Raw genomic sequence first — 26,517 nt, 5'->3', positions numbered from 1 at the left:
TCTTGGGATACCTCTCATAAGCACAGAGGGCCACTGAGCCATGCAGAGGGCTCCTTCTAGGCCATAGATGCCCTTTTGTTCACCACTGTTGCAGGGAGAGGAGCTTTCCAGAAGGGGGATGAAGGGGCCAGGCTTAATGGTCTTAAGAGTGACTTTTAAAATATTTTTCCTTTTTTTTCTTCTTTTTTTTTTTTTCTTCTGGGAGGGAAGGCCTGAGAGTTGTTTCTCTCTAACTGTTTCCAGATGGTGCTGCTGGAACACAAAGATTACCAGTGTGTTTGGGATGGCAAGGACTGAGACCCCTTCCTCCCCCCCACCCCCAGAGCTTCCTGTGCAGCTCCACAATCGTGCAGGCTTAATCAGAACCAGCCATGGCCGTGGGGCTCGGATGAAACCTGCCTTTTTTTCACCCCTAGCCTTGCCATCTCCCTCCCCCAGGCTTTTTAACCCCTTGCTTCTCCATCTCTGACCCTTCTGGCTTATTCCTGTTTCCTGGCTTGGTCAGTGGCTGCGGGCATTGGTACCCAGGAGGTGTAGCTGCCACTGCCTGAGCCACTGACCCCAAGAGATGATGTCTGTGGGGAGAGGAAACAGTTTGTGAGATGAACCTGGAAAAATCATCTCTGTAGCTATCTAGGGCAGTTTATGCAATCAGGCCAGGATGTCCAGGGCACAGAAAATGTCTCTTGCACCTATTTGCCTGCAGGACTTGGTATATGGCATGATTTTGGCCAAATCATGTTGTTGTGCCACTCTATTTTTTGTGCCAATTGCCCTAAAAGTAAGGCAGATTTAATTTTATATTGCAACCTCTTCACAGCCAACCCACAAATGAGTTTCAGCCTTCCCTTCTGCAAGTAATATAACAACTATAATTTCTTTCTGCAAAGTAGAAATGCATTTCTTTCCTTTTAGCCTCTGAGCAGCAGTCTCTGAATATCTGCGAGATCAGCCAAGGAGTTTGTGATCCACAGACTTCTCTTGTGTGAGATGCCTTCTCCCGTGTCCTGTTTCCTCCCATGTTTCCCATCCTGTGCTCCTGGAAAAGCATAGGTGGAGAAACTGCCTGTGAATGCAGAACTCTGCCATCCTCCTTACCTTGCAAAAGCTTGTGGGTGCTGTGCTTGGGCAAGCTAGATTCTCATGTCATGAGCATGCTGCCCTGTAATGGGTGGCTTGGAGCACGTGAAATGCTTCCCCAGCTGCATGTGGTAATTGCAGCATGCAAAGGTGCCCCCCAGTGCTGGATTTTTCAAGCCTTGCTAGGAGCCCTGTTCTGTTGAGTAGGAGTGGAAGGGAAGATGAGCTGCCATTTTAAAATGTTTCTGCATACTAAAAAGAAGAGGGAAATCAATATTCTGTACTATTGACTTCTGTGCATGCAGATTGTCCTTGTGTTTGCTGGATCATAGACGTCATGCTGTGCACAGTATTCCCAGGGGCTTTAACTTGTGCTGAATCTATTGTTGCCAGCATAGGTCATGGAGCAGCAGAGACAGGCTGTATTTCTTCAATGCCTCAAGCGGGGTGAAGATGCTGCCTTATGTAGTCCAAAAAAATGTACACTTTGCACGTTCAAATTACTTTAAATTAATGAAACCTCTTCTCTTTGAGAAGCTGAAAACACCCCTTGGCTGATCTGGAAAACGAAAAACCCAGTTGGGGGAAAGCTGCTTCTGACCTCTTGTAAGCTGCTTCCATTATTTAAGAAAAAAAAAAAAGAAGTGTGGGGGGGGAAACATGTTGGAGGAGAATCTGCATTGTTGCAGAGAACTTCAGTAAAATACTTTGATTTTATCTCTTCCATTTTAGCTGTGGAAGTGCATTCTGTGTATGAAAATATCCCTTCTCTGCAGAGTTACAGTTGTCTGTGTTGTAATGTCACTGGGTTTCCAGATGACAGCATTCATGAGTGTGTATTTGTATACTTCTTGCATGCTGTGTTTTTAAGACTTGAAAGTTTAAATGCTGTTTGCATGTGTGGTTTGGTCAAGTGTGTATTTGTGTGCCTGCAGGTCTGCAACGTCTGTTATTACAAGCTAATTACTGTTACTTTAGTGTGTGTATATATGCACATATATTTGTGTGTATATATATGTAGGATTTCCCTGGTCAGAAGTGCCCTGAGGTTGGAATTAAGATATGCGTTTTGAATGCATACGAATAAAGACATGGCTGTAAGAAGCAGAAATCATAAGACTAAGTGTTGTATATATGTTGTATTTGGAAGTTAAGCTTTTACTTTTATTTGGGATCCATTTGTAGTGGTAGGAGTTGATAAGGGAATCTGGGAGGAGAGGAAATACCTCGGTGAAGCAGGGAATAGCGAAGATGTGGCAGTGCCTCCTTCCTGCCAGACAGTCAACGATAAGTTTGGGTGACTTCAACACTGCTTTGTTTGACAGGGACCTGGCCTCTCCTGTGTTTTGTCTTATTGTCTGCATCATAAGCTCGCCTGGCTAATTGCTCCAAACTATTCAAATCCTGGTCAGGGCAGAAGGCTATTTTTATTAATCTGACATCACCTTCCTTTCTCGTCTCCGCTGTGTCACTGGGTAGCAAAACAACCTCGGGCTGGGCCTCTGCCCTGCAGAGCGCGTGTCTCTTGGCATGCTGCTCTGCTCCGCAGCCTGCTTCCTGCTCGAGGAGCCCATCGGGACTGGGTGCTCCCTCCCGTCAGCCTTGCTGATGTCCTGCTGCCCATGGTGGCCGGAAGGGAGCCTGCGAGCTACGGGCTGTGTACTCTGGTGGTTGCCTGGGAAGGTGGGCTGCTGGTACCGACACAAAGGAGCAGGGGAGGGGAGGCAAGAGGCCGGGGCTTCCTCTTTGTATTTAATTTTGTCTGTTTTTCCTGGCAGCGTCTCAGCCCACCGCCTCCAGTACGGCTGGAGCTACGGCCTGCTGGGATGCAGGTGGCAAGATGGCAGCCATGCATGGAAGGCGTGCGGCCTCATTGGTGCACAGGGGCTGGCTCACTGCAGCACTGTGGGGAAGCAGGGGGGTCCTCCATGGCCCGCACCCACGAAGGATAGCCTCACTGCCTGCTCTCCCTGCCCACTCGTCCTGGCTCCTCCTGAAAACACCATATTTTTAGGAGAAGGGGAAAACTTGGAGGGGGCGGGCCCAGCTGGAGGCCGCTGTTGCTGCGGCAACAGGCCAGAATTCCAGGAAGGAAGAGGGCCTGGATGGGCCTCCGGCCCTGATGGAGCCAGGCCGGCACTGGAGCCCATGGCAGCGGTGCCTCTGGTGTTCTTTCCTCAAGGCACAGCCTGGATAATTCAGATATGGAAAGCTGGAGCCATGTGAGCCAGCACTCATCCTCCAAGTGATCAAGGACAGCGGTGTGCAGCATGCTTAAAACGGCGCCTTTTATCAAAATCTCTTGCTTTTAGTCCCTCCAAACGTGTTCTAGAATAAAAGACGATGAGCAAGGAGTAAAGACTTCAGTCCTGCTGCTCACATCCCTGTAAGCATGGACTGTTGATGTCAGGATGCTAACAAGGAAGTGGATAAATGGAGGTTCTCTGCTGGGTGATGTCTGTGTGGTTGGAGTCTGGCCAAAGCTGAGATCCAAATTTAATTGAAAGTGAAGACAGTTGAAGGGAAGCGTCCCACACTATAGATGCAGTTATTGGAACTGCAGAGTGATTAGCGAGAGCTATGTATCAAATTAGGGTAAGTATCAAGGGAGAAGGGTGACATTAAGATCCATTTAAAAACTACTTTAGTTCAGTTTTTTCATTAGTAATCGGTTGTTCAGCTGTAGATGCTGCTTTTCCCATTAATTTTACCCACAGATAATTTGAGGTAGGGAAATGGCACAAACAATCGAGAGGGCAAACTAAAACTAAATGCATCAGATGCACTTGGGAAAAGAAGGAGCTATTTCCTGTTTGCTTACATGCAGTGATTTGTACAAGCAAGGTCTAATGAAAGCACACCTGATTTCCTGGGAGCTGGTAATAAGGTCAAGGCATTTACCGTTTTACTACTGCCCCACCACAACTGAGGCGTTGAGATGTCCATTTAGAGCCCACCCGTTCCAAAGCCTGGGGTTACTGTCTCTCCTGGTGTGTAAGAGAGTAAAGCGGAGAGTATAGTGAAACCACTGAGCTGCAGTGAACGGTGCTGGGATTTCTGTCTGGCTCACAAGTGTTACTTTTTTCACAGCTGCCACTTTCAGATTAATAGCTTAGTTGCCAGTGCTTTTTTCAGCCTCTTTTTGTGAACGTCTTATTCTTTGTTTTCTGGAAAAGTGGCTTCTGTTTGTCTAGCTCAAGTCTCTGATAAATGGGTAGCTTTTGTTATCTTTTGCACTTCAAAATCCCATTTTGCTTTTAGATGAAAGAAGTAACTTTCTGTCGCCTTTATGTCCTTGCTCTGGGTAGTTCTGGGATTCTTTGCTTCCTGAGGCTCCCCCTCCACACCTGTTGCCCAGTCTCCTGGCTGCTGTGCTGGTGGGAGCTCCTGGGGCAGCTGAAGCAAAGGGAAAGGAGCTGTTTTGTCCCAGCTGTGCTGCTCTTGCCCAGACTCGAGAAAGTGGTCGTGAAGCTTGGAAAGAATTGCGTTACCTTCATTCTGCTTTTCCTAGCACTGTTGAAAAAGCAGGCGTCCTGCAAACCCATTTGAGAGATGGCTTGATCTTATTTCTGGCATTCTCTTCGCAACTGAAGGGGCTTTATGCTTCAAGATGAAGTTTGAATTCAATGGGAAATCGATTCTCTGGCTTGGGAAATACGGGTTAGCTTACTGAGCTAGCAGCACCTGGTAGTGCAGCTTTAACCGTGCAGGCTTTAGGCTTGGTTTGGCAGTCAAGAAAATTTCTTATCAGGCTTCTCTGATTGTTGAGTCTGGCAAAATGAGTCTGAGATGTAAAATTAATTTGTTCTAGGGTCAAGTTATGTCAAAGAGAATTACTTCCTCTTTAAGTGAAAATTTAGCTTTATTTTAAAGGAAAGGGAGAGGAGACTTTTAGGCCTTCCATGATCCATTACAGCTGTGACAAATCTTCTAGATGACTGACTCTGCTCCAGTCCTCTCTGGCCTTTCTTAAGCTAGCAGCACATGTGGAGCTGGTCGTTCCTTACTGATGTCCTGGTTTCAAGATCCTCCTGTTTTCAAGATTTGTTGAATTTGACAACTTCTAAAATTTCTAATATTGAGGACAATGCTCTCAATAAGTTGTCAAAAGAAAAAAGAATTAATTGAACTTGTGTTTAGAAGGCTGGAATATTAGGGATTGGTGAATATTCAAAGTAAAGTATGTTTAAGTCTTAGTGGGCTTGTCTGAACTGTGGTTATCGTTTTTGTTCAGTGCAGTTGGCCAGCCCTGGGAAGGCTGTTCCCAGAGCACATAATGATGCTCAGGTGCTCCATGCAAGTGTGGAAGCCCACGTGTGAGACTGTCAGTACGGCTGGAATACAATCACAATGTATGCTACAGAAATCTGATGTACTGTATTATTGTCTATTTTTCTCTCTTTGCTCTAAAGCAAATTGCAAGTGCCTGAGAAATGTCTTTCAGTGGTAAACAAAAAGTAATGAAACATCCCAGTGGCAGTTTGATCTGATTTGGCAGGCTAGCACTGCCTAACTTGATTTCTTTGTGAATGTCTGGTTGCGTGGTGGTAGAGAAAGAGATAGGTAATTGCTGGGAGAAAGCCAATTAGCTGGGGCTTCCCTCTCCTGCCAAGCTGCTGAGGGAAGGAGGGTCCCTGCATGTTTGAGGGCAGGGAATCTGCATGTGATAGATGTTCTCACCCTCTCCTTTCACTTGCATTTTGTGAGATGAGCTTGCTGTGTCAGCAGACTGAGGTGATGCGGCCGTATCCCCGCTCTCTGCTGCCTGTGATCCCCTGCTCCCTGACAGGGCTCTCTTTGGATGCTCTGCACTGTCCCACTCCAAGCACAGGAGTTTAACTCCTTCACTTTCTGCTCTGTTTAGTTTACAACAAAAGCAAGCTCCGTATGGAATAATCATGCAGCAGGCCCTGGATTCACCATTAGTGACCTGTAAAATTGGCAGTGCTGGAGATTATTGGCGGGAGACAGTTTCCCTAGGCGCTTCCTGCCTTCTCTTGGAGAGCGAGGTTCAATTAGAGCAATGATATGCACAGCGGGGATTTTGCAAATAGTTTGGTACTTTGTGGCAGTCTTGCTGTATAAAAGGCAGAGATAGCTTTGGCCCTTTGGTGACCTTAATGTTCCAGCTGCTACCCTCTTTCTAACCTCTGCTTTTTCCAAGCTCTTGCTTCCCGGAGTAACAGTCTTTCAACTTTTACCTTTTGTTGTAATCATATCCCTCAAATATTTTTACTCTGCCATTTGTGGATTTTGTCCTGAAAAACAGAGTGGAGCTTGGTTGCTCTCTTTTCTTCCACTGGATTTTTTTCTTCTTCCATCTTTTAGATATCTTACGTGCCGTGGACCATCCTTAGACCTCTGTGAGCAAATCTCATTTCCTTTTCACACTCTTGTGATGTGCTTCTACTCATAAAAATACTGTTTCTGAAAGTGATTTTCTGCACTCATGTCCTTTGTTTTCAGGAATCTCACAAAATTTTTGTGCTTGTCTCTTCTCTGTCATCACTTTGTGGTGACAGTTCATTTCCTTAGTCTCCGATGTGATAAATAACATCCCTTAAAAGGATGATTCCTGTTTTCCTTTATTATTACATTCTTGTGTTTGCTGCCCATATCTTCAGCAGCTGTAGTGGTATCTTCTCCATTTAATCCTTACTTACTGCATATTCAGGGCATTGTTGGCACACGTATGCTGACCTTCCACATGTGTGTACAAAGTGCTGTTCAGACTGGTCCTGGAACAGTCTCACAGAAGAGAAACAGGAGGTGGATGTTTATTGCACTCTTCCAGGATGGTAGACTGTGTGGGAGAAGCATCAGTCAAAGTGTTTTCTTGCAGTGTGCATTTACATTGAGGCTATGGAGGAAGTCATATCTGTGAAGTTCATAGAATCACAGAAACATTTTGGTTGGAAAAGATCTCTAAGATCACCCGGCCCAACCTCCATCCCCAACATGCCCACTCAGTGCCACATCCACACGGTTCTGGAACACCTCCAGGGACGGTGACTGCACCACCTCCCTGGGCAGCCTGTTGATGTTGCTTGGTTTAGAATTAGGTTCACAGATAAAACCAAAAGCTAGGTTACCTTGAAGTACCAGAGCCATCAGGCTCTCCTTGCTTTTTCAGGTCTCTGTGTGCTTGCTTCTGCTGGTCTGTATTTGTGGAGTTTTATAATTTACCTGCTTGGTGGCTGTCAGTGCTTGAAAGGAATGTACTCACAGGGTGGTCCACGTAATTAATGACTGTGAATCCCCCAAACTGGCTGCCAGAAGTTGTTGTGCCCTTGAAGCTCATATACCTTGCGTGCTGTAGTGTGAGAGCCTGAAGATGAAGTTTGATGTTTCCTGGCAAGTTTCCGCAGGCAATCCCCTGGGCAGATTTGAAGTAAAAAGCAAGAGAGAAAGGATGGATGCAAACTTAAAATAGCATTGCTAGGCCCTATACTGAGTTGTTAGTGTCTTGCTCTTTAGCAGATGTTGCATTAAAGCGTTTGTGTGTAAACTGTGAGATTGTGCCCATGGTTGTATGTCCTGCATAGGGTAGAAGCTGCCTTTCTGGTTGGAGCTGGGAGGTGGGAGCCGAACATCCCAGCACCGGGAAGACAGAACCTGAAGGATCTTGACAAAAACCTTGGAAAGTCTGAAGGTAGCTGAGATCCATGATCACTGTCAGCTGCAGGCCCAGCATAAATTTGCTGCTGACCGCTTGAGATCGTCTTGCTGTGTTTTGTCAGCGTCACTCCCCTCCTCAAGAGCTGCTGTAGAAAGTGCAAGGGTGGCTTAGGAGTATCTCCTTATCAGCCATAACAAGAAAGAGAAACAGACTTGGAAACTGATTGTGGAGAGCTGCTGGCCTCCTCCAGCTCTCTGCAGGGAGCTGCTGACGAGTGAGCATGGGTACCAGCATGGAGCCAGGATTGGACCCGATGGTCCCTGTGGGCCCCTTCCAACTCAGTTTATTTTAGGATTCTATCAAAAAAGCATTGTGTAGTTTAGTTTAGCTTCCGCTCAGGGTGAAGGATGCACGCATGGGGCACATGCAAGTACCCTCTCTCTGTTCTGAATAGGAAATGTTGGAAGGAGTGTATTGGAGATGAAATTAAGACTGAGAAATAAGCAGAAATTAATGTTTAGGAATTATAACAAGCTGTGTTATCTTAATCCCTCCTGTGCTGGTAAAATACAGAAGAGCCTGGGAATTTAATGGAGAAATTCTGGAAGTGCTGGAGGTTCATGTGTTCCCAATGGGCAAAGTGACATTAGGATGAGGAATGTAGACTTAAGGTCCCTTCAGGGGTGAAGGATGAAAGTCTAGAGGATTGATTTCCTATCATGTGAAGTATTGCTTAGGCTTGAAAGGGTAATTGAAGTTGTACCGACTGCTTTCTACGCTCATGCTAAGCTATTGGTGTAGTTTTTGAAAAGGAAAGAGTTGACACTTTTATGGCTAATGTTCAGAGAAGCATTTCTTCAAGACTGGGTAACATGGGCAACAGATTTTGTCATTTCTTGTTCTCCTTTATTTGGTTTACCTGGTGATAAATGATGTTTGCATATAAGTTTATTCAGAAAAATTTTACCAAATATACACTCTTGAGATGATAGGGGGTAAGGTAAGTTTAGTTTATGCTTATTTTTATGGCTTTGGTTTTTTTTAATTTTCCTTTTACACAGCTCAGCAATATGTAGGTGAAAATGAGTCTTGGGTATATTGGCTTGGCATGGGTAATAGGAGGTTAGTACTGCTTTCTTTGCCTTAATCTTCGCTCTTTCTTCCCCCATTTTATTCGTGTTCTTGTTTTTGGCTGAGTTAAGACAGACCTGCAATTACTTGGTTTCCATTCCTTGTAACCACTACATTTACTCTTTGTTTTCTTGTCTTGCAGAACGAGCCTCTGACTTCAGGTTATCATGGATACCCAGCAAGAGACAATCAAGTAAGAGTCTGATTGCAGTAAATGTGTGCGTGTGTTTCTGTATACTTGTGGATGTTTTGTCTGACAGCTTCGTGACCATCTTGTTAAGGAGTGGAAATTATTTTGTTCTGTTGTGCAGTGCTTGTGGAGATATAAATGGTGAACTGAATGTGGCCTCCAGCAGTATGTGGCAGTGTCTCTGGTGGCGAGTTAAAAATGATCCACATTGCTGGTGGCTCAGGAAATCCTTTATTCTGAAAAATTTTCTAGCTTAAAATCCCCGTCCCAAACTCCCATTGTATCTCCTCAGAGTTAATAAATGTAGACGTTTAGTGTTCCCCTGTTTTGTTGTGGGAATTCCAGCATCAGGGCAGCAAGATGACAGTGAGTTCGAGAGCCTACTGCGCTAACTTTTTTGGTGGAGCAGGGAGTGCCACGTCACACTGGGTTGTTCTACTTTCTTTGAACTTCTCTCCCCTTCCTTTCATGTCCTGCAGGGCCCCTGCCCCTTGCTCTCATTCTGGATATTCTCACTCTGCAGCAGTAAAAAATTATTCTGTTCAGTGCGTTGGGTCTGTAAGCATGCTCTTGCCTCCTAGCAGAAGACAGAGAAATCCCAGTTGATGAATTTGTGCAAGGGAAGGAGGAGATGCTTTAGAACAAATGAAATTTAATGGATTATAAGATACAACTGTCACGCATTAAATCTCCCTTCTTGGAATGGAGGCACTTTTTTTTCTTTTCAGTTTTCTATGCCGCAAAGCAGAGCACGAACCAGCGTAACAGGAAATTAATATGCAAGGAAAATCCATAAAGCAGCATATTTCAGTAATGAACAGATAATAAAAAACTGAAATCAAGTTCTTTAATACTCTCAGGTACTTCTATATAAAGAAAGCGATTTTCATCATGTCTTGATGAGGCCTGAGTGTACGTAGCAGCGGCTTAAAGGGAGATATTTTTGTAAAGGAGCTGCAGCCTAGTGCAGCATCAGCAATTGAAGAGCTCAGCCTTTGGTGCTTGTAACGCGTGTATGAATTTCAGTGTAGGAGGGAGTTACTCTGAATGCCTATTGGGATATACTAAGCTGTTAACCAGCACAAATAGATAATATGTGCTGGGATGCTCTGGGAGTTGTGTTCCCACTTATCCAGGCTAAGTAAGGAATGCTGGCGTTGAGAGTCAGAGCCAATCCTGGCTCCTTAAAGCAGTTCCCATCTGCTTTCAGTTTTTCCATTCTGGTAGCAGTGTCTGCACCGGATTTTGTGTTTAACTGTACCCATTTAGGAGCGGTTTGGGGTCACCTTGGAGTTTTATTTTGGTGTCCTGCTTCATGAGTTTCTTTATTCTCATCCCTTAATAACTCTTCTGATTAAAAAATCCGGAGCTGCTGTTGCTGACTGCTCACTAAAGCAGAGGCAATGGGCACGGGAGGCCTTACAGCAACCAGGGTTGAAGTGAGGGCTGTGGACTGCAGGGCCCCACGGAGCACTGTGTGTGTGAGCACAGGGAGGGATGTGCGTGCTGTGTGTCCTTCAGATGGCTTGTACCTTCAGGGAAGTGTTGCAGTGGACAAACAGGGTCAGTTTCACTTGAGTGTTTTCATTTCAGCAAACGTTTGTTAAAAATAAATATCTACATTTATCTGTTCTAGGTAATATCTTGATCTGTGGTAAACATTTTTCCTTCCTTCATGGCCCTGAAACAGATTAGATTCAGGTCTGGTTTTCGCTAATGAGGTTCCAAGGCTTTTAGCTAATCTGATTGGGAGCCTCTAAGACGATAGCAGCAGGAGGAAGGTCTCTCTTGCCACAGGCTGAGGCTGGTGTGGGAGAGGCAGCACTGCCTGATGCATCGCTTGCTTTTCTGCACTCGGGAGGGAGGAAGGAAGTGGTGTGAGATTGTGTGCATCCTGATCCTGTAACAAAGTCATTATGAGATGTAGGAACAATTGTGTCAGATTTCTCCCTATCATCAGTTTAGGAACTGGATTTGAGCTGGAAAGTGTAAGTCTGCAACTTGCTGTTTGCCGATGCACTTATTTGTAAATACAGGTACTGTACTTTATTACTGCACTTATTTATCATAAATACTGCACTGTGCATTTTACCACAATGTTTTCCTTAGCACAGTCAGCAGAGCTGAGGTTTATTTTCAGGGCACTTCATTGTGTGACCACAGTAATCCTGCTGGAAGTTCTCTAGATATAACTTACCCTTTCTTTCACCTTACGTAGCGTCCTCTTCTCTTACTTCATTTGTATGTCCTTTTCCTTCCTTTCAGCTCTCCGTTCCACTAATTGCTGGCTGCAAACCTTTCACTATGCTGTTTTTACACCCTCTAGTGGTTAAGTCGTACCCAGATGTTCCAGATTATTACAGTTTTTCTTCCCGCCAGTGGAAATCAGTGATTGGTTTGAGTCTTTGCTCTGGCCGTTTGGGAATGCTTAGGTCTACAGTACGAAGTTTATCTTGTATCCTTTCCCAAATATTTAAGCGTTCTGTCATCATCCCACATGGGCAAGCAGCACTGAGGCAAAGCAGACGGGTTCATGCTGAGGCTGGATTTCTCTTAATTCAGGTGTTGCATGATTGCTGTAAGACAATCCTTAGCAAGGCCTCCCTGTTTCTTGCCTGTCCTGCCAGAATACCTTTTTGTGATAACAGGGCTTGAGGAGCATGAGTGCTAAATCTGTACTGTAAAACTTTTCATAAAATGAGAAGGCTTTCTGTTGCTGTAAGCGTTGCCCTGCTGGGGCCGTTAAAGCTGTGTAAGGAGCTGAAAAGCTCTCTAGGACTGTCTTCCAGAGTTCAGGGTTTGTTCTCTGGATGTCTAACGCACACACAGGCGTGGCAGGATGCCCCTGCTTTTCCGAGTGCTAGGCTGATGGCAAGTACGAAGCGTTCTGTAAAGGGAGAATATGGAAAGCATTAGCATAATGCTGTTAACCGAGATGAAAACCAAGTATTTTGGTGAAGAGAGCTTATTCTCTGGGGACTGTTCAGTTCTGTATCCCACTGTTGGGCCTGCCAGCAAAATGGTGTTTCTTTTTTTTGTAACATGAGTGCCTGCCTGAAGTGCAGTGAAGCAAGACTTCTTCGCTTCATTTACCAAGCTGTGACAAACAGCTCTGAGATACTATGAGTTTGTCTCAACATGGAAAATGACTAGAGCAGCTACACTGATACAACTTTTACATACAGACAAACTCATCGAGAATGCTCTGCCTCTGGAAAGCTGTCCCATACTAAGTATGCCAGCTTGTTTTATATATAACCAAGGCCTGTGTCTTACTGCTTTAGTGCTTTTCATGTGTATTAGACATGGCATCCAAAATTTGAGTTACTGCTGAATACTGGTACTTCTGTGGCAGCACTTGGCAGCTGTGCAGAGTAAATATGTTCTCCAGTAGGAAGCAAAATGAGCGAGAACACCTTGTTCAGCTCCCATTGAAGGGAAGAGGGGAGGAGAGAGTTTATGCAAGCAGGAGGTAATTGCACACGCCCAGAACTGGGTCAGGATGTTAGAGCTGTTACACCTTCTCTGTTATGGGAAGCCATCACAACAGGTTAGCATGTTGCTTTGAAGGCTCTTTTTAAAAGCTTGTACTTCCGTGAGTGCCATTCTGAAATTAAACAGGGCCGCTGGCTTGGTACTAATGTGGTGGAAACATCATTACCTGTCACAAGTGACACTTCCTTCAGCAGCATAATTTTGGAGGCTGATTTACCTTCTGAGTGCTTGCCAGGCCTGACCTGTTGTTCCTGTGTATGTAGATGAGCCTGTAACCTAGAGTAGCCCGCGTGCCCATGGCAACTACTAGGAACAGCTTTATCACCATTCCTTCCACTGGAGTTCAAGCTTAAGGTGAAATGCTGTTAAATCCTCTCCAATTGTCAGCCTGTTCCCCTGGGTTGCTGCTTGCTTGCTGCGTTGCTGTAGTCTGATGGAGAATTGTAGGCACCAGCAGGCTGCCTGGCTCCCTCTCCGTGGCCAAAAGCAGGTCTGGGCAAAAAGCACAGCAGTGAGAACAGGAAGCCTTCCCTCTCACTTTTCTTCTGTTTATTTTCATTGTGTGGCCCCCCCTTAGTGTGGGGAGCTCAGCAAGGAAGCCCTTCATCCTGAGATGTGAGGGATGTATGAGCTCCCACAGCAACGTGGGGCCTTCTTCTGGAGGCACTGCTGCTCCCCTCCCTTGGTGCTCTCTGCCTCAAGCAGCACGACTCTTGGCACAGAGTTCACAGGGAATCCTCTGGCCTCTTGTCTGAGTGCTCTGGGCTTCCTTTATCGTCTTCCTCCTCTCTCCATCATGTGGATGAGGTGTGAATTTGGGAATATCAAAACTTGCTTAGCAGTTTGGTGGTTCAGTGTGGACCTTCTGCCCCTGGGTTGGGGTAATTCCAAGCATAGATATGGGATGGGCAGAGAATGGCTTGAGAGCAGTCCTGAGGTGAGATTTGGAAGTCGGTTGGTGAAAGACTCAACATGAGCTGGCAGTGTGTGCTTGCAGCCCAGAAGGCCAACTGTATTGTGGGTTGCATCAAGAGAAGTATGGCTAGCAGGTTGAGGGCAGTTATCCTGCACCTCTGCACTGCTCATGTGGGACCCTACCTGGAGTACTGTGTCCAGTTCTGGAGCCCCCAACACAAGAAGGACATGGAGTTGTTGGAGCAGGTCCAGAGGAGGGCCATGAAGATGATCAGAGGGCTGGAGCACCTCCCTTATGAGGACAGGCTGAGAGAGCTGGGGCTCTTTGGCCTGGAGAAGAGAAGGCTCTGAGGGGAACTTGCACCAGCCTCCCAGGACCTGAAGGGGGCCTACAGGAAAGCTGGGGAGGGACTTTTTATAAGGACGTGTAGTGACAGGATGATGGTGAATGTCTTTAAGCTGGAAGAGGGCAGATTTAGACTAGATATTAGTAAGAAATTCTTTATTGTGAGAGTGGTGAAACATTGGGAACAGGTTGCCCAGCGAGGTTGTGGATGCCCCCTCCCTGGAAGCATTCAGGGCCAGGCTGGATGGGGCTTTGAGCAACCTGGTCTAGAGGAAGGTGTCCCTGCCTATGGCAGGGGGTTGGAACTAGGTGATCTTAAGGGTACCTTACAACCCAAACTGTCCTGTGATTAGTATCAACAAAAATCTCTTTGTTTACTTTATTAACTGACTGAGATGCTCTCATCTCAGAATACAGCAGAAACAAGAACAAGAAAAATAAATAAATAAAGATAAATACTATGCCTGGGGGAAAATGGTTTGCCACTTGTTGGTCTTTATTTGTTCGATGGTAGCACTAACCATGGTCTTTCCAGGTAAAAAGACTTCATGTCTGAAGAGCTTAAATCTTTAAGTAGTGTTCTTGAAAACCAGTTTGTTTTTTAATTTGTTTTCCTATTATTTGTATCTGATATGGAAATACACCCCCTAGTGAATATGCTAACTTCCTATGCGAGTGGTAGGATTGCAGCAGCAAAAGTGTTATGTTATTAAGGAGCTAAAAAGGAGGGTTGGTGTTTGTGGGTTTTAGGTTTGTTTGCCACTTAACTTTACACTTTTGGTTTGAGTGAAATATATTTAATGCAAGTCCTTAAGCAGAAGGACAGAGGGGAGGGATAAAAGCTGTAAATAAAATTTAAAAACCTTTTGAGTGAAGAGCCAGGACAAGGATCAGGAAATCCTCTGTATAAAATGAAGGCGGCCTGTCTTAGTGATCTTGGTGCTCTGGGGGAGTACTTCTTTACTTGAAAGCAAACAACCCAAAGCTTGGGATAGAACCAGTTTAACAAGGGAAAGCTGTTCTAAACTTCTTTCTTATCTGAGATTGGGTGAATTATGGATAAGACTGCCAGATCTTCTGCTTCCTGGCTCCCACAGACTCTCTTCAGGCAAGTAGTGCAATATTTCCATTATGTACTAGCCAGGACGGATGGGATGTTCTTTTATTCACCTAATTGCTGTGTCCCATTAAAAGTAAAGAGTTTCATTTAGGGAAAGCAGGCTGAGCAACAACATCTAACATATTCAAGAGATTGGGAAATATCGTGAAGCAGTTGCACACACAGGATGTCCAGTGGTGTGTAGTGGGTTAACTGGGGGAATACTGTTTAGTGCCTTAGCAGTAAAAGGTGTGGGGATAGTTTTAAGGTGGTATGGAAAGGCAGTTACTGCTGAAGGCAGAAGTGAAGGACTTCCTCAGACATCCTTGAAGAAAGTGCCTCCAGCTCTGTAATTCTCATTATCTACAAGGGAAAGCATTGCTGACAGCAGAAAGAGTTAAGTGTAATTTGTTAAATTGTGAAGGAAAGAAAAGAGTGGTTGAAGTTGAAGGGAGGAGTTGGTTAGAGACTGAAGTACAGGCAAATGCAGTCATGGATGAGTTGGAAGAGGAAGGATGAGCTCCACCAAGAGCCCTCTAGTAATCCTTCTCCTCAAATTCAGAACTGTCTTGGGAAGAATCTGTCTTGGTTGGTCACTTGAAATAATAAGTGGTTCCTTTTTTCTCAAGCCCTGGCTGTATTCCTAAGAAACTGCAGGAAAGATACAGAAATGGAGATTAGTAAAGTTGTAGCATGTTCGCTGCCAAATACTGAGCTTGTTCTGAAACTGCTTTCTGAAATTATGCTCTGACCTGCATCATGATGGCCATTTGCCCATCAGCCTCTCCTTTCCTTTCTTTTTAACTCATCTCCTACTCATCCAAAGGTTTAAGCAGTATGTGAGCAAGCATATTGTCTTGTAGCTTACACAAGTGCTGCAAATGGATCACTCTGACCGCATTTATTTCTCTTTTCCATGATGTCTGCTTTCCTCTTAACTCTTCTGAATACAAGGTAGGGGTTCCTTTCCTTGCAAAACTTAAATACCTTTCGCAAACACCTTCAGCAAGCTCTATGTCAGCGTGCCTCACTGTTACTCGATAACAACAGCAAACAAAGGATGAAGTTGTATGAGAAAGAGAGAATAAGAAGTGCATCTAATTCAAATACACGGGAAGACTTCCTGACAATAAGATTCTTTAGTCCTATGAGCAGTTTCTCAAGGGAAGTAATGATTACCTTGCTGATGAATAGTCAGGCCAAAGCTCTGGAGCTGCAAGGCGTTGGCAGGAAATAGGCTGGATGATGTAATGAAAATTCCTTTCATGTTTGAGTTCTCTGATTCAAGCAATTTCTCATCTCTGCTTGGGGTCAAAGAGAGGAGATGTGAGTCATCGTTCTTGGGTGAGGACCAGGAGACCACTTTATTTTGTTCTGTGATGTACTTCTTGACCGTTGGGGTGTTACCCAGTGCCTGCAAGAGTCTTGGAGTCTCCCAGCCCCCCGGTTAGTTGGGTGAGTGGGACACTGTTTTGTTTAGATTTCCTCCCTCTGACCAGTTACAGGAACATCGGAGATCACATCACGTGTGTTAGATGAGGTCTGTAAAATGATCAGTTGAAGTCCTGCTTGCTAAGGCCAAATGGTGTAGAGAAAACAGCTTGTTGATGGATATTGCATCGTACTGAAGAACATAAACATCACTGTTCTGGATTGGACAGAAGGTTTCTGCGTTCCAGTGTTCTGTCTTTGACAGTATCTAATGGCAAGTACTTAAAGCATAGGGAGCAGTGCCAAGATTCAGCAATACTTCTCCTCCTATATCCTCTTTAAGCTGTCCGTTGGCTCTGGGATTTCCTGGCCATAGATATTTTCTGAGGTCACCTGCAATAGACAGACTGAATAAAGCAAAATCGAAATGGTTTCTGAGGCTGCCTGAGTCTTTGGCATCTGCAGCATCCTGCGGCAATGAATCCTGCACTTAGGTGTGTTTTAGGAGGAAGAGAAAGATGCCTTGTGCACATCTAATTTAAAACCGTTTTGGAAGCTGTTGGGTGAAGGAATGGGACAACCCGCGTGGGTTCAGGGCCCTCAGTTTCTGAGTGTATCCACAGCTGAACCACTGCATGTAGAATTGTAGAATATCCAGAGTTGGAAGAGACCACAGGAATTGCAGAGTCAGACTCCTGGCCACACGCAGCACCACCCAAAATTCAAACCTCGTGTCTGAGAGCGTTGTCTCAACATTCCTTGGACTCCATCACTCGGGGCCGTGCCCACAGCCCTGGGCGTTCTGTTCCATGCCCACCGCCCCCTGCTGCAGACCCTGTCCCTGACCCCCAGCTGCTCTCCCCTGACAGCTCCATGCCGTTCCCTCGGGCCCCGTCGCTGTCACACAGAGCAGAGCTCAGCGCTGCCTTCCGCTCCCTGTGAGGAGCTGCAGCCGCCATCGGGCCTCCCTTCAGCTCCTCCACTCTGGGCTGAGCCAAGGGGAGCTCGGCGTGCTCCGGGCCGCGGCGGGGCCGAGCGCTGCCAGAAGGGGGCACCCAGCGCCTGGGCTGCGCCGCTCCGCCCGCTCGGTTTGCGGAGCGTGGCTGCGGGGCTGCGCGGGGAGCGCCGAGATGGGCCCGGCCCTCAGGTTGGCCCAGCGGTTCGGTTCGTCGGGAGGGCTCTTCTCATCCGTGCCGCTTCGGCACGGTTTCGTTGCGTGTGAGTTAAGTATAAATATTAGTCCTCCTTCCTTTGTATTTCTTTATTTTTAAAGGGAGGGTAGAGACCCCAAGAAATACAACCGGTCAGTTTCCCAGATGTTGACAGAGATCGGATGCTGACAGAGATCAGATGCTTCGCTAAAGGAAATTAAGGCAACAGCAGATGTACGTTGCTGATTTTTAAGGACCAATCATGTCAGATCAATTTAATTTCTCCCTTTGACGTGGCAGCAGGCCTGGCAGATGGAGAAAGCCACTGGCTTTGGATGGAGCGTGGCCTGACCTTTACATACACTGGGCAAATGGAAGGTGAAATTAAGAAGCGGCTGAGCACTCCTTGGAAAGCCATGTCCAGAGTCATTATGTCGTGCTTTTCTCTGCGTGTGTTATCTGGAGTCATAGCGTGGTCTGTCGTGGCTGCTGTGCTCTTCTGTGCTTTTCATCAAACATTAGGGTAATTCAGTGACTGAATTTATGTACATATATATATATATATATATATACGTGTCTGTGGAGATCTGGCAGCATTTAGAAAGCAGGAATAGGTGTCAAAAAGATCATGATAAATTGAAGAAATGGTCTGAAATAAAACAGTGTGAAATTCAATAAAACCAAGCTGTATTAACAAAGGGAACTGAATACACAATGTAAAATGGAGAGTAGCTGGCTAAGCAGCAATATCGAAGGAAACATCTTGGGTAACAGAAGATAACAAACTGAATACGTGGTGCAGGTTTTTTTTTGTGGTTTTAAGAACCTGGAACGTCTTTCCAGCTATGTCAAGTAACTACAGAAGGTAATTATTCTTCTGAGCTCAGCACAGTGAGTTGAGCCCTAGTTTTAGGAAAGATACAGACGGAACTTGGAAAACATCCAGGGAAGATCAAGAAAAGGAGGCTTAGATAGCGTGATGTATGAGGAAAATATTGAGGTTGTTCCTTCTTTAAAAGCAGGGGAAAAAAAAAAAAAGAAAAAAGATCAGAGTGTGGAGGATGGGGTTTCATTATTTACTGTGCTGATTGAAGGCAGCTTAATTTGCACCACGGTCTAAACTGAGTATTACGGGGTGAAACATGTTCTGTTTTCACTCAGTGAAGCACCGAAGCAGGGCAGTTTTAGGGGACCAGAGTTCCTGTTTCTTGGAGTCGGTAATAACAAGTTAGGCAATTTCTGATGGATGCTTGTCTAAACATGCTTAGCGCTGCCTCTGAGTGTGGAGGACCTCTTGTCTCCCTTGCCCTGCGTTAGCAATATTCTGTGACAGTCAAAAACCAGTTGTTACCAGATGCATAATTCTAAAGCCATATGACTACTGTTGTTTTGGACCTTTCTCTGTTTTGGGAGTGTTTACATTTTAAGATAAGGAGGCTTCTCTGCTGTATGATGTTACAAGTGGCAAGTCCTTTCTTTGTGACAACTGTCTCATAGCTCTGTTTCTTCCTCAGCTTGCTTATTACTCAAAAAGAGAGCGGGATGTTCAGCATCTCTGAGTCAGTCCTTCTCTCTGCCTCAGTGTAATAGCATGTGTCGTGTATGATCCTCGGAGCTGCTTGCTGTCTTCATTTCCCTTTAAGCTCTCTGGCCAGATCTCCTTCTCCGGTGCTTAGAGATTTCCTGTTTTTTTTACACAAACACCTTCTTGCTACCCTACCTGCGACTCCGCTGCACCAAAAAAGGACGGAGACAATTGGGCAGGACAGCCTCCCTGCTGTCCGGACGTGCTGTAGGAGGGCAGCCGTGTGTTAACTGCTTCACTGCCTGGCTCGTGCCAGCTGCTTCAGCAGGACCCTGAGCCAATGAATGGGATCACTTGCTCCTCTGCTGACTTCTTCGGCATGGTGAGTGAGCAGCTCTGCACTTGCTGCTGAAGGATGCTGCGTGCAAGCAGGCTCCCTCGGTGAGCTAAGCAGATGCTCCCCAGAATAGCTGATGGAGAGAAGATGGTTTCATTCTTCTCAATATTAAGGGAGAGGTGTTTCCAGCAGTAGCATAACGTTACTTGGAGCAGGCATCTGCCAGATGGTTTCAGCTCCCCCGAGGCTTTGGGATGTGAAAGGGAAAGGTCCAGGAACACACTTCTGATTCATTCCATTAGTAGATTAATCGGCACTGTCCTGGCTTAATAAGTCTCTTAGATTTCCCAGTGGAAATGGCACATGTAATTCTGCCCAGGTCACGCTCTGCACACCTGTGTTGAAGCTCGCGCTGCAAGAAGCTGCGCTGCTGCCGGCGACATCTGCACAACAGGGCCTTGTGGGGAGGGCAGGCGTTTTGGTAGGGGTAAGGGAAAGGTGGGAGAAAAGGTTTCTGATGAGTACTGCTAGGTAATGCTAGTGGGAGAGAGATGGCTTGTGAGAACACGCTTGAATTCTTCTGCCATTTTGATGGGAGATGTATTTAAAAATCTTGTGGTGTTCATTTGATGTTATGAAGCCATCTTTTTTTTTTTTTTAACGATTTTGTATTAATTGCTGGCTTAGTTGCATTTTCCAGGTGCTCTTCCTGCTGAAGGTCGGAGGCTGCTGTCTCCAGAGGCTGTAGGTAAAATGAAGGGACCTTTGTGACGGATTTTAGCTGAAAACCTGAGCATACGATGTGCTGCTGTTTACTCGGGGGCAGGGGGCTCCCCCCTGACCTGTCTCTTTCCCGCCTCTCTTTCTGCAGGCCAGCCAATTGCTGGGGAGTGGATTTAGTTGCTGCTGCCGCCCACACAAGAGAAGGTTTGTAGCTCTTGGCAGTTTTAGCAGGAATCTGTGTTTTTAACACTTCTGGTGCCGGCAGATCGCGATGAGCTGCTCTGAGGTGGCACAGCATCATTGGGCTGTGCTTGCTGCGATGCCTAATGAAGGGTTCCTGGGAGGACTGTTTCTGATGAGACCCATTATATTCCTTCACGGTTAGGTTTTAATGAGGAGAAACTTGAGTTACTGCCAGCAAACACATTCTATCATTTTCTGGTCCATCATTCCCCTGATACACCTGGAGAGCACGGGCTGCCCTTTCGTACAGGTCAACAGCAGAGCAGTGGCTAGCGTTGGCAATGGTTTGACCATCATCTCCATTTCTGGGGCACCTGTCACCGTGGCTCCTCGCCACTGTTTCCCTGAGTTAAAGCAGCGCTCCTCAATTTCAAGGGCTTGGAGAACATGTTGTTTTCCAACCATTTATGGCAGCTAGTTCCAATCCTCTGCGGGGTCTGCAGGAAGACTGACAAGGGCCAAAGGAGTAAATGTCATAAGCTCGGGAGCTTTCTGCTGAAAGCTGAGCTAGAGGTATTTTACGTCCCGCAGTATATGTAGCCGGATTTAGGCTCTTTGGTATTTCCAGTAGAATGGCATTTCAGAACTGGGAGCTGAACTCTGACAGCAGTGTTGTCCCCAGTTGCTGCCAACCTCACCCCAGACAGAGATCTGCTGTGTTTCTTGAGCAGCTGTTGCTGTGGAGCGGAGCAAGTGAAGAGTGCTGGTCTCTGAAATAATTTGAAATATACTGACACAATAGACAGATAGAGCCAAGCCTCTGAATTTCAGTCAAGAATTAATCTAATCACTGTGTAATATGTTCTTACTGGTCTATCCTACCTAAAGGGCAAACTTAACTATGTTAGGCACAATTTGGAGCATTTGATTTCCTTCAGACTTGGAATTAGGATACAGCTGACTATCCATGTGCATATTTCGAGGTTTCTGGGCGTCTCTAATCCAGTTTGTAGTGACATTAGCATTAGATAACCATAGCAAGGCCTTTATCTGAGAGGAAACATGCATTCTTCAGGTCACACAAGGATGAAAAAAGATTCTTCTGGTCACTGTTGCTCTCTTGGGAATTTGGGAGCAGGGAAGAATTTCATCTTTTGTTTCTGCTGGCTGCTTTGATGGCAAAGTGTGTAGCTTCTGTGGACGATACTGTAGTTGTCAGAGGGTGTGTCTGCAGTTCAAAACTTAACTTTGGAGTAAGGTGAGAATCTCTTTCATAGGGACTGTAATCCCATGCGTTGGCTGGCCATTGTCACTTCACACCATTCATCTCAGCTGAATGTGAGGCAGCTGCTACTCTTGCAGAGGGAATAGCAAGGAAGTTGCAATCAATCTGTAATGGAAGAATCTAATTTTGTCAGGGTTTCATCAGACAAGGCAGCAGAGTGGAATTTACAGTGCTGTAATTTATTTTGCCATGTTGAGGTGGGGAAAAAAGGAGAGGTGGAACAACTTTAATACGAGTTCAGGTGGAAGTGTTTGAGAGTCCCACTATGTTTGTTCCCCATGGTTTGCAGTGATGCTGAAGACCAGATCTGTAGTCAGTCTGCTCATACAAGAGTCAAAAGCCTCCTCATACAAGTTTGTTGGTTGACATGTGTGCCAAGAAGCATGGGAATTTGCTGGAACATAAGTTCCAGGGGTTTAAAGTGTGTGTAAGATCTGTAGGATTGCATATCTTAAGAGATACAGGTAGATGCCTATCGAAATGTCTTCAAGTCCCATATTAAATACATATACTAAAAACACTTTGACCAACAGACGACGTTTTGCAGGTAGAGCAGGAAACAGGCAGCTTAGCTGGTCTTTACACATATGCACAGATTTCTCAATCTTCTTGTGCTCCTAATGCAGCGGGGAGCCGGTCGGATGGAGGGAGCTGCTGGCTGCAGCCATTAGACTAATCCAGCTTGACAGTGGTGGTGAAGGTATGGTTAAGGGCTGCTCTGCTCAGAATGACATCACAGGCAGAATCGCTTTTCTGACAACTGACCTTTGCTGATCATTGTGAATTGAAGTTTGAGATATTGTCTTCTATAACTAAATTTTTCCAGTAGCGTTTCTGTCCTCCAGAAATCTTCCTGTATGTTTTGTGTCTATTTATGCCTCTTGCCTCATGCTTTATTAATGCCTTTTACATTTGAACAGTCTGCCGTTCCTTTATGTGGTTTGACAACTGCCAATACCCCCGTTGAAATATTTTGCTTTTAGTTCAGTTAATGGCGATTTTGCCTGGGTTTTCTTACAACCGTTATGTAATGGAAGTATCTGCAGTCCCCTGACACGCATGTTTGGTCTGTTCCCACCCACCCTTATTTATCTTGCTGATGCTGCCTTCCACCAAAGTCTTTTAGCAATTTAGCTTTGTTGTTTCTCGGGAGATGTCTCTTGGTGTTTATCAGTGTTACCTCTTCATTAGCTAGAGTCAATCCCTTCTTCTTTGCTGATTATATAGTGGTGCCATTTCTCATAGTGAAGCTGTACTTCAGGCATTCAGCTAACAAAGACGTTGCAAACTTGAGATATTTTGTCTTCATTAGGTATGTAAGTCTCCTATGTAGTGTCAAGGATTATTTTGCTCCTCAGAGTGTCGATTGACAGAAAGATATTTGAATAAGAAAAGAAATATAGCACCTATGACAACGGGATAAAAAAAAATTTGCACAATGTGTAATTTGTTAAGCTGATTTCTTCACTCTCACCCGTGTATTTCCAGTCGCCTTGTGGGGTTTGTTACTCTTTCAGTTTTTCTGAGTTGGAGAGAATACATTTTATACTCTTAAAAAAAAAAAAAAAGAGTTGTTAAAACCTGGTCTTCAAACTAAGTGAAACAGGAGAGAATTTCATTCAAGTCTGTAGCAGCTTTACTATCCTAGGATTTGTAAACTGCTTTCTAAGCTGTAGTAAATTAGATCCCAGCAGTACAGGGCCTGTGTAGATAAATATAGTAAGCCATTATACTTTGATATAGTTGTATTGCCTAGGAAATTATTACTGTTATTGAAAAGGAATTTGCTCAGGGCAAGAGAGTATCCATTACTTCCTCAATAACTCCCTAACGTTGTTAACCTCCCTTTGTGCAAACAAGCCACAAGGCATCCCTTTCTGCAGGATGGTTTTGTCCTTGGTTTGCATTGCCCATTTTCAGCAGGAAGCCCAAGCCAAAGTTTCAGCATATTAATGAACGGTGTGTGGTCTGGGGAGGAGAACTGTGCCCTCTCCTCCTTTCTCCACTGTCACAATACTCTCATCTTCATATCGTTTCTCAATTTGCTGGACTGTTGCCACGCTGATGGATCACTCATGCAGTGCAGCCATTTGGTGTGGTAAGCAGAGTTGAAAAATGGTGCAGTGATGCTGCATCTCCATTGCTGAGATACCTGAAGCAGTTTCTTTCTTGCTGCGTGGAGCCTTCTGCCTTGAAGAGGATGACACTTGGATGCCATCAATTCATCTTTTGCTACAGCTACCAGTGTAAACTGTGCTAAGGTGGGAGCTGAGATTGGGTTTTTAGTTATGGCTTCCTCTTCAAAATCCACAGCCAAATAAATACCTTACTTAGTACTGACATGTGAGTCTATGGCATAGAGAATCTTGCTACTCTTAGTCAGTTCAAATGGGGGTTGTACTCCTGACTTGACAGTAAAAATCAGCTTCTGCCAGAGTTTGGTACTGTTTAATACTTCGTGCTACTTCAGAAGAGCCAGAAAGAAAATGAAGGTGCAGGAATTTTTGTTTTCTGGACATTACTGGTGAAGATATTAAACATTAGGATTAAGGTTTGGTTGGCTTTAGTTGGGCTTTCTAGAATCTGCTTCTCTACAGACCTTAAGCATGCTAGTTTTTCCTCAGAAGGTGTTGGAGCACTGCAAACTTTGGTTCTGTTTCTCCATGGTAAGACTGACATTTCATGGATATTCCCATGTGGATGCCTAAATTCAGGTCTGCTGTATCTTGGGAGCAGTTGCATCGTGTCTTCATTTCTGCAGATGAATGTCCAAACAAGCATGACATCGCTGTAAGAACTCCTCATAAGAGAACGTTTGCCTACTCCTCAGTGTTTGAGTTCTCTGGCTTCGTTATTTAGTTTTGTTGATGTGGGCGTTTTTCATCTTAATGTAAAAGTATATTTTTGTCTGGGAACATATTTTGAGCAAAACGCTCTTTCTAGTTACTGAGCTCATTGAGTTTCTCTTGTAGAATTGGCAGTGTCTTTCAGAATGGTGTTCCTGAACTACTTGTGAAGAGAGGAAAATCCCAAACAAAATGTAACAAGCTTTTCTTGTTACCCGTTTCCTTTCTATTTGCTACATGCTTGCCTGTGAATTGAGACCTTCTGAAGCTCATTTAACGACTTAAATTTAATTACTGTGTGAAGTCAGTAGCAGGACAGTCCCTGAGAATTGTTGGTTTTGTTTGCGCGTCAAGGTGTTGGAGTGCTTCAGGCTTTCTGCCTTATTTTGTGGAAGATAAACTAGCCCTTGATCATTTGCTTTTAAATAAGTAATCTCTTCTCAGAAGCCTCTTTCTGCATAGCCAAACCGTACCTGCTGGAGAGGCAATAGGGAATCCAGTTTTCCAGTAATGAAGTGAGTTACTCTGTAACAAAATGGCTTTTTCTCTTGTAATATGCCAATGTTGAGCTTATTTGCTTGGCTAAACATCTAAAATCTAAAACTGACTGTGGTGTTCTGAGTGATTTATTGCGTGCACTTTGTATTTTTCTTTCACAAACAGGATAATGCAGAAAGAGGCTTGCTGGAGTCCTTTTGGACTTTCAGAGGAAATCTACCTGGCGGTTCAGCAGTTCTGATAATCAGAGGTAATGCCAGGATGCTGAGTGGTGGGAATCTTCACAAATGAGTGGTAGTCCATCATGAGGGTTGTCTCCAGCAGCACCCAAAGGAGCAAACCAGCCTCAAAAAACATCCTCTTATCTCCATAGGAACTGCAAGTGTGCTCAGAGCCGCTTTCAGTGCGTCTCCCCAGGTAGTTCCCAGCCTCTAATCTTGTTTAAAAAAACAACTAAAAAAGCCAAGACACGAGGCATGCTCAAACCCTGCAGATAGCAGGAGTCCTATTCCCGTGTTCTCTTGCTGGGACATTCTGCCAGAGTCAAGATAAGCTGTGGAACGCAGCCACTTAGAGAAATGTGCCTTTGAGCGATGTGGAGCTTCCCATCTGCAGTCAGGCCTTTGTGGGCAGTCGGTGAAGTGTTTACCATGGTGGGATGATGGGCATCCTCAGTCTGAATCCAGTGTCTGTATAAAATGAGAGAGCAGCTACTTTGAAATGAAATTTGCCTCTTCAACCTGTCCTGGCTTCTCCTCCCAGTTTTTAGTGGAGGAGAGCTGCCCAATGAAGAGTAACACGTGTTCAGAAGCAGTTATTAATCATAAAAGAACTTTGTCTTCCCTTAGCATTCAGGCTATTTTTAAAAACTATTTTTCAGTTTTGTTTTATAGGAGAGGTTGCCAGGAAGCCGTGTTAAATATCAGGAGTGGATGTTTTCATGGTCAGTATTTTTCATTCATGTATCTGAATGCTCTCCCAAATGTGTTGAGGAACTCAGTTGAATCTGTGCTCCCCTACCTGTGGTCTTCAGTCATTTTCTTTCTCCCGTTATAAGACCCCACAGTGGTTTCTTTGCTTTGGTCAGTGCTGGGATGTTGTTTGAAATCTCATTAGTGAAAAAAGTGGATGCTTCTAGGAAAATTCAGCTGCTGCAAAAATTGGTATTGGTAGCTTCTTCAATAGCACTGCTTCCCTGATGCAGCATTCTGGAATTGGTGGAGATGCAGTTTTTTGGCCAAGCTCAGCTAACAGCAGCAAGGCTTTCATGATACAGATTCCAACCAATGCTTGCATTTGAGGGTGTCTCTGCACGGTGGTTGTGCTTTTGGCCTTACAGCAGGAGCAGTGTAGGGAGCAGTGTAGTTACGGCTTGTTGGTGCAGTGAATACAGATGGAGCAATTAGCGACTGCAGGCCTTCCTAAGTGTCTACACCTAAATGTGTTCACAGCTGTATTTGAGTTAAAACTCACTTGTTATCTAGTTATATCCCTCCTGTTTGTAAGCTCTAGCTAGATAAGAGGACAACAGTGCTGTTTGTTGGGAAGCTGTTGGAACATCTTCCTTAGTTACTGCTGGAATGGAAGGCATTTTGTTATCACAGGACCACAACAGCTGACTTTTTTTCCAAATATAGAACAGAAATACGTATTGAATGCTTTA

At 45.0% G+C, this 26,517-nt stretch overlaps 1 protein-coding gene across 10 annotated transcripts in view; it reads left to right on the top strand.

The window, feature by feature from the left end:
- The window catches only part of RBFOX2 (RNA binding fox-1 homolog 2), a 162,924-nt gene that overhangs the window by 23,942 nt on the left and 112,465 nt on the right, over positions 1 to 26,517 (top strand). For all 10 annotated transcript variants that reach the window (XR_008202692.1, XR_008202696.1, XR_008202694.1 and 7 more), the window contains exon 2: positions 8,973 to 9,023. Coding sequence is in view for 4 of the 10 variants with exons in the window: in XM_052668249.1 (XP_052524209.1) it covers positions 8,973 to 9,023 (51 nt within the window). In the remaining 6 variants the exon portion in view is untranslated. The remainder of the gene's footprint in view (positions 1 to 8,972; positions 9,024 to 26,517) is intronic.

Source organism: Tympanuchus pallidicinctus, unplaced genomic scaffold (genome assembly GCF_026119805.1).
Source record: "Tympanuchus pallidicinctus isolate F22 unplaced genomic scaffold, pur_lepc_1.0 scaffold8, whole genome shotgun sequence".
Lineage (NCBI taxonomy): Eukaryota > Metazoa > Chordata > Aves > Galliformes > Phasianidae > Tympanuchus > Tympanuchus pallidicinctus.
This window is presented reverse-complemented; position numbering and strand designations above follow the sequence as displayed.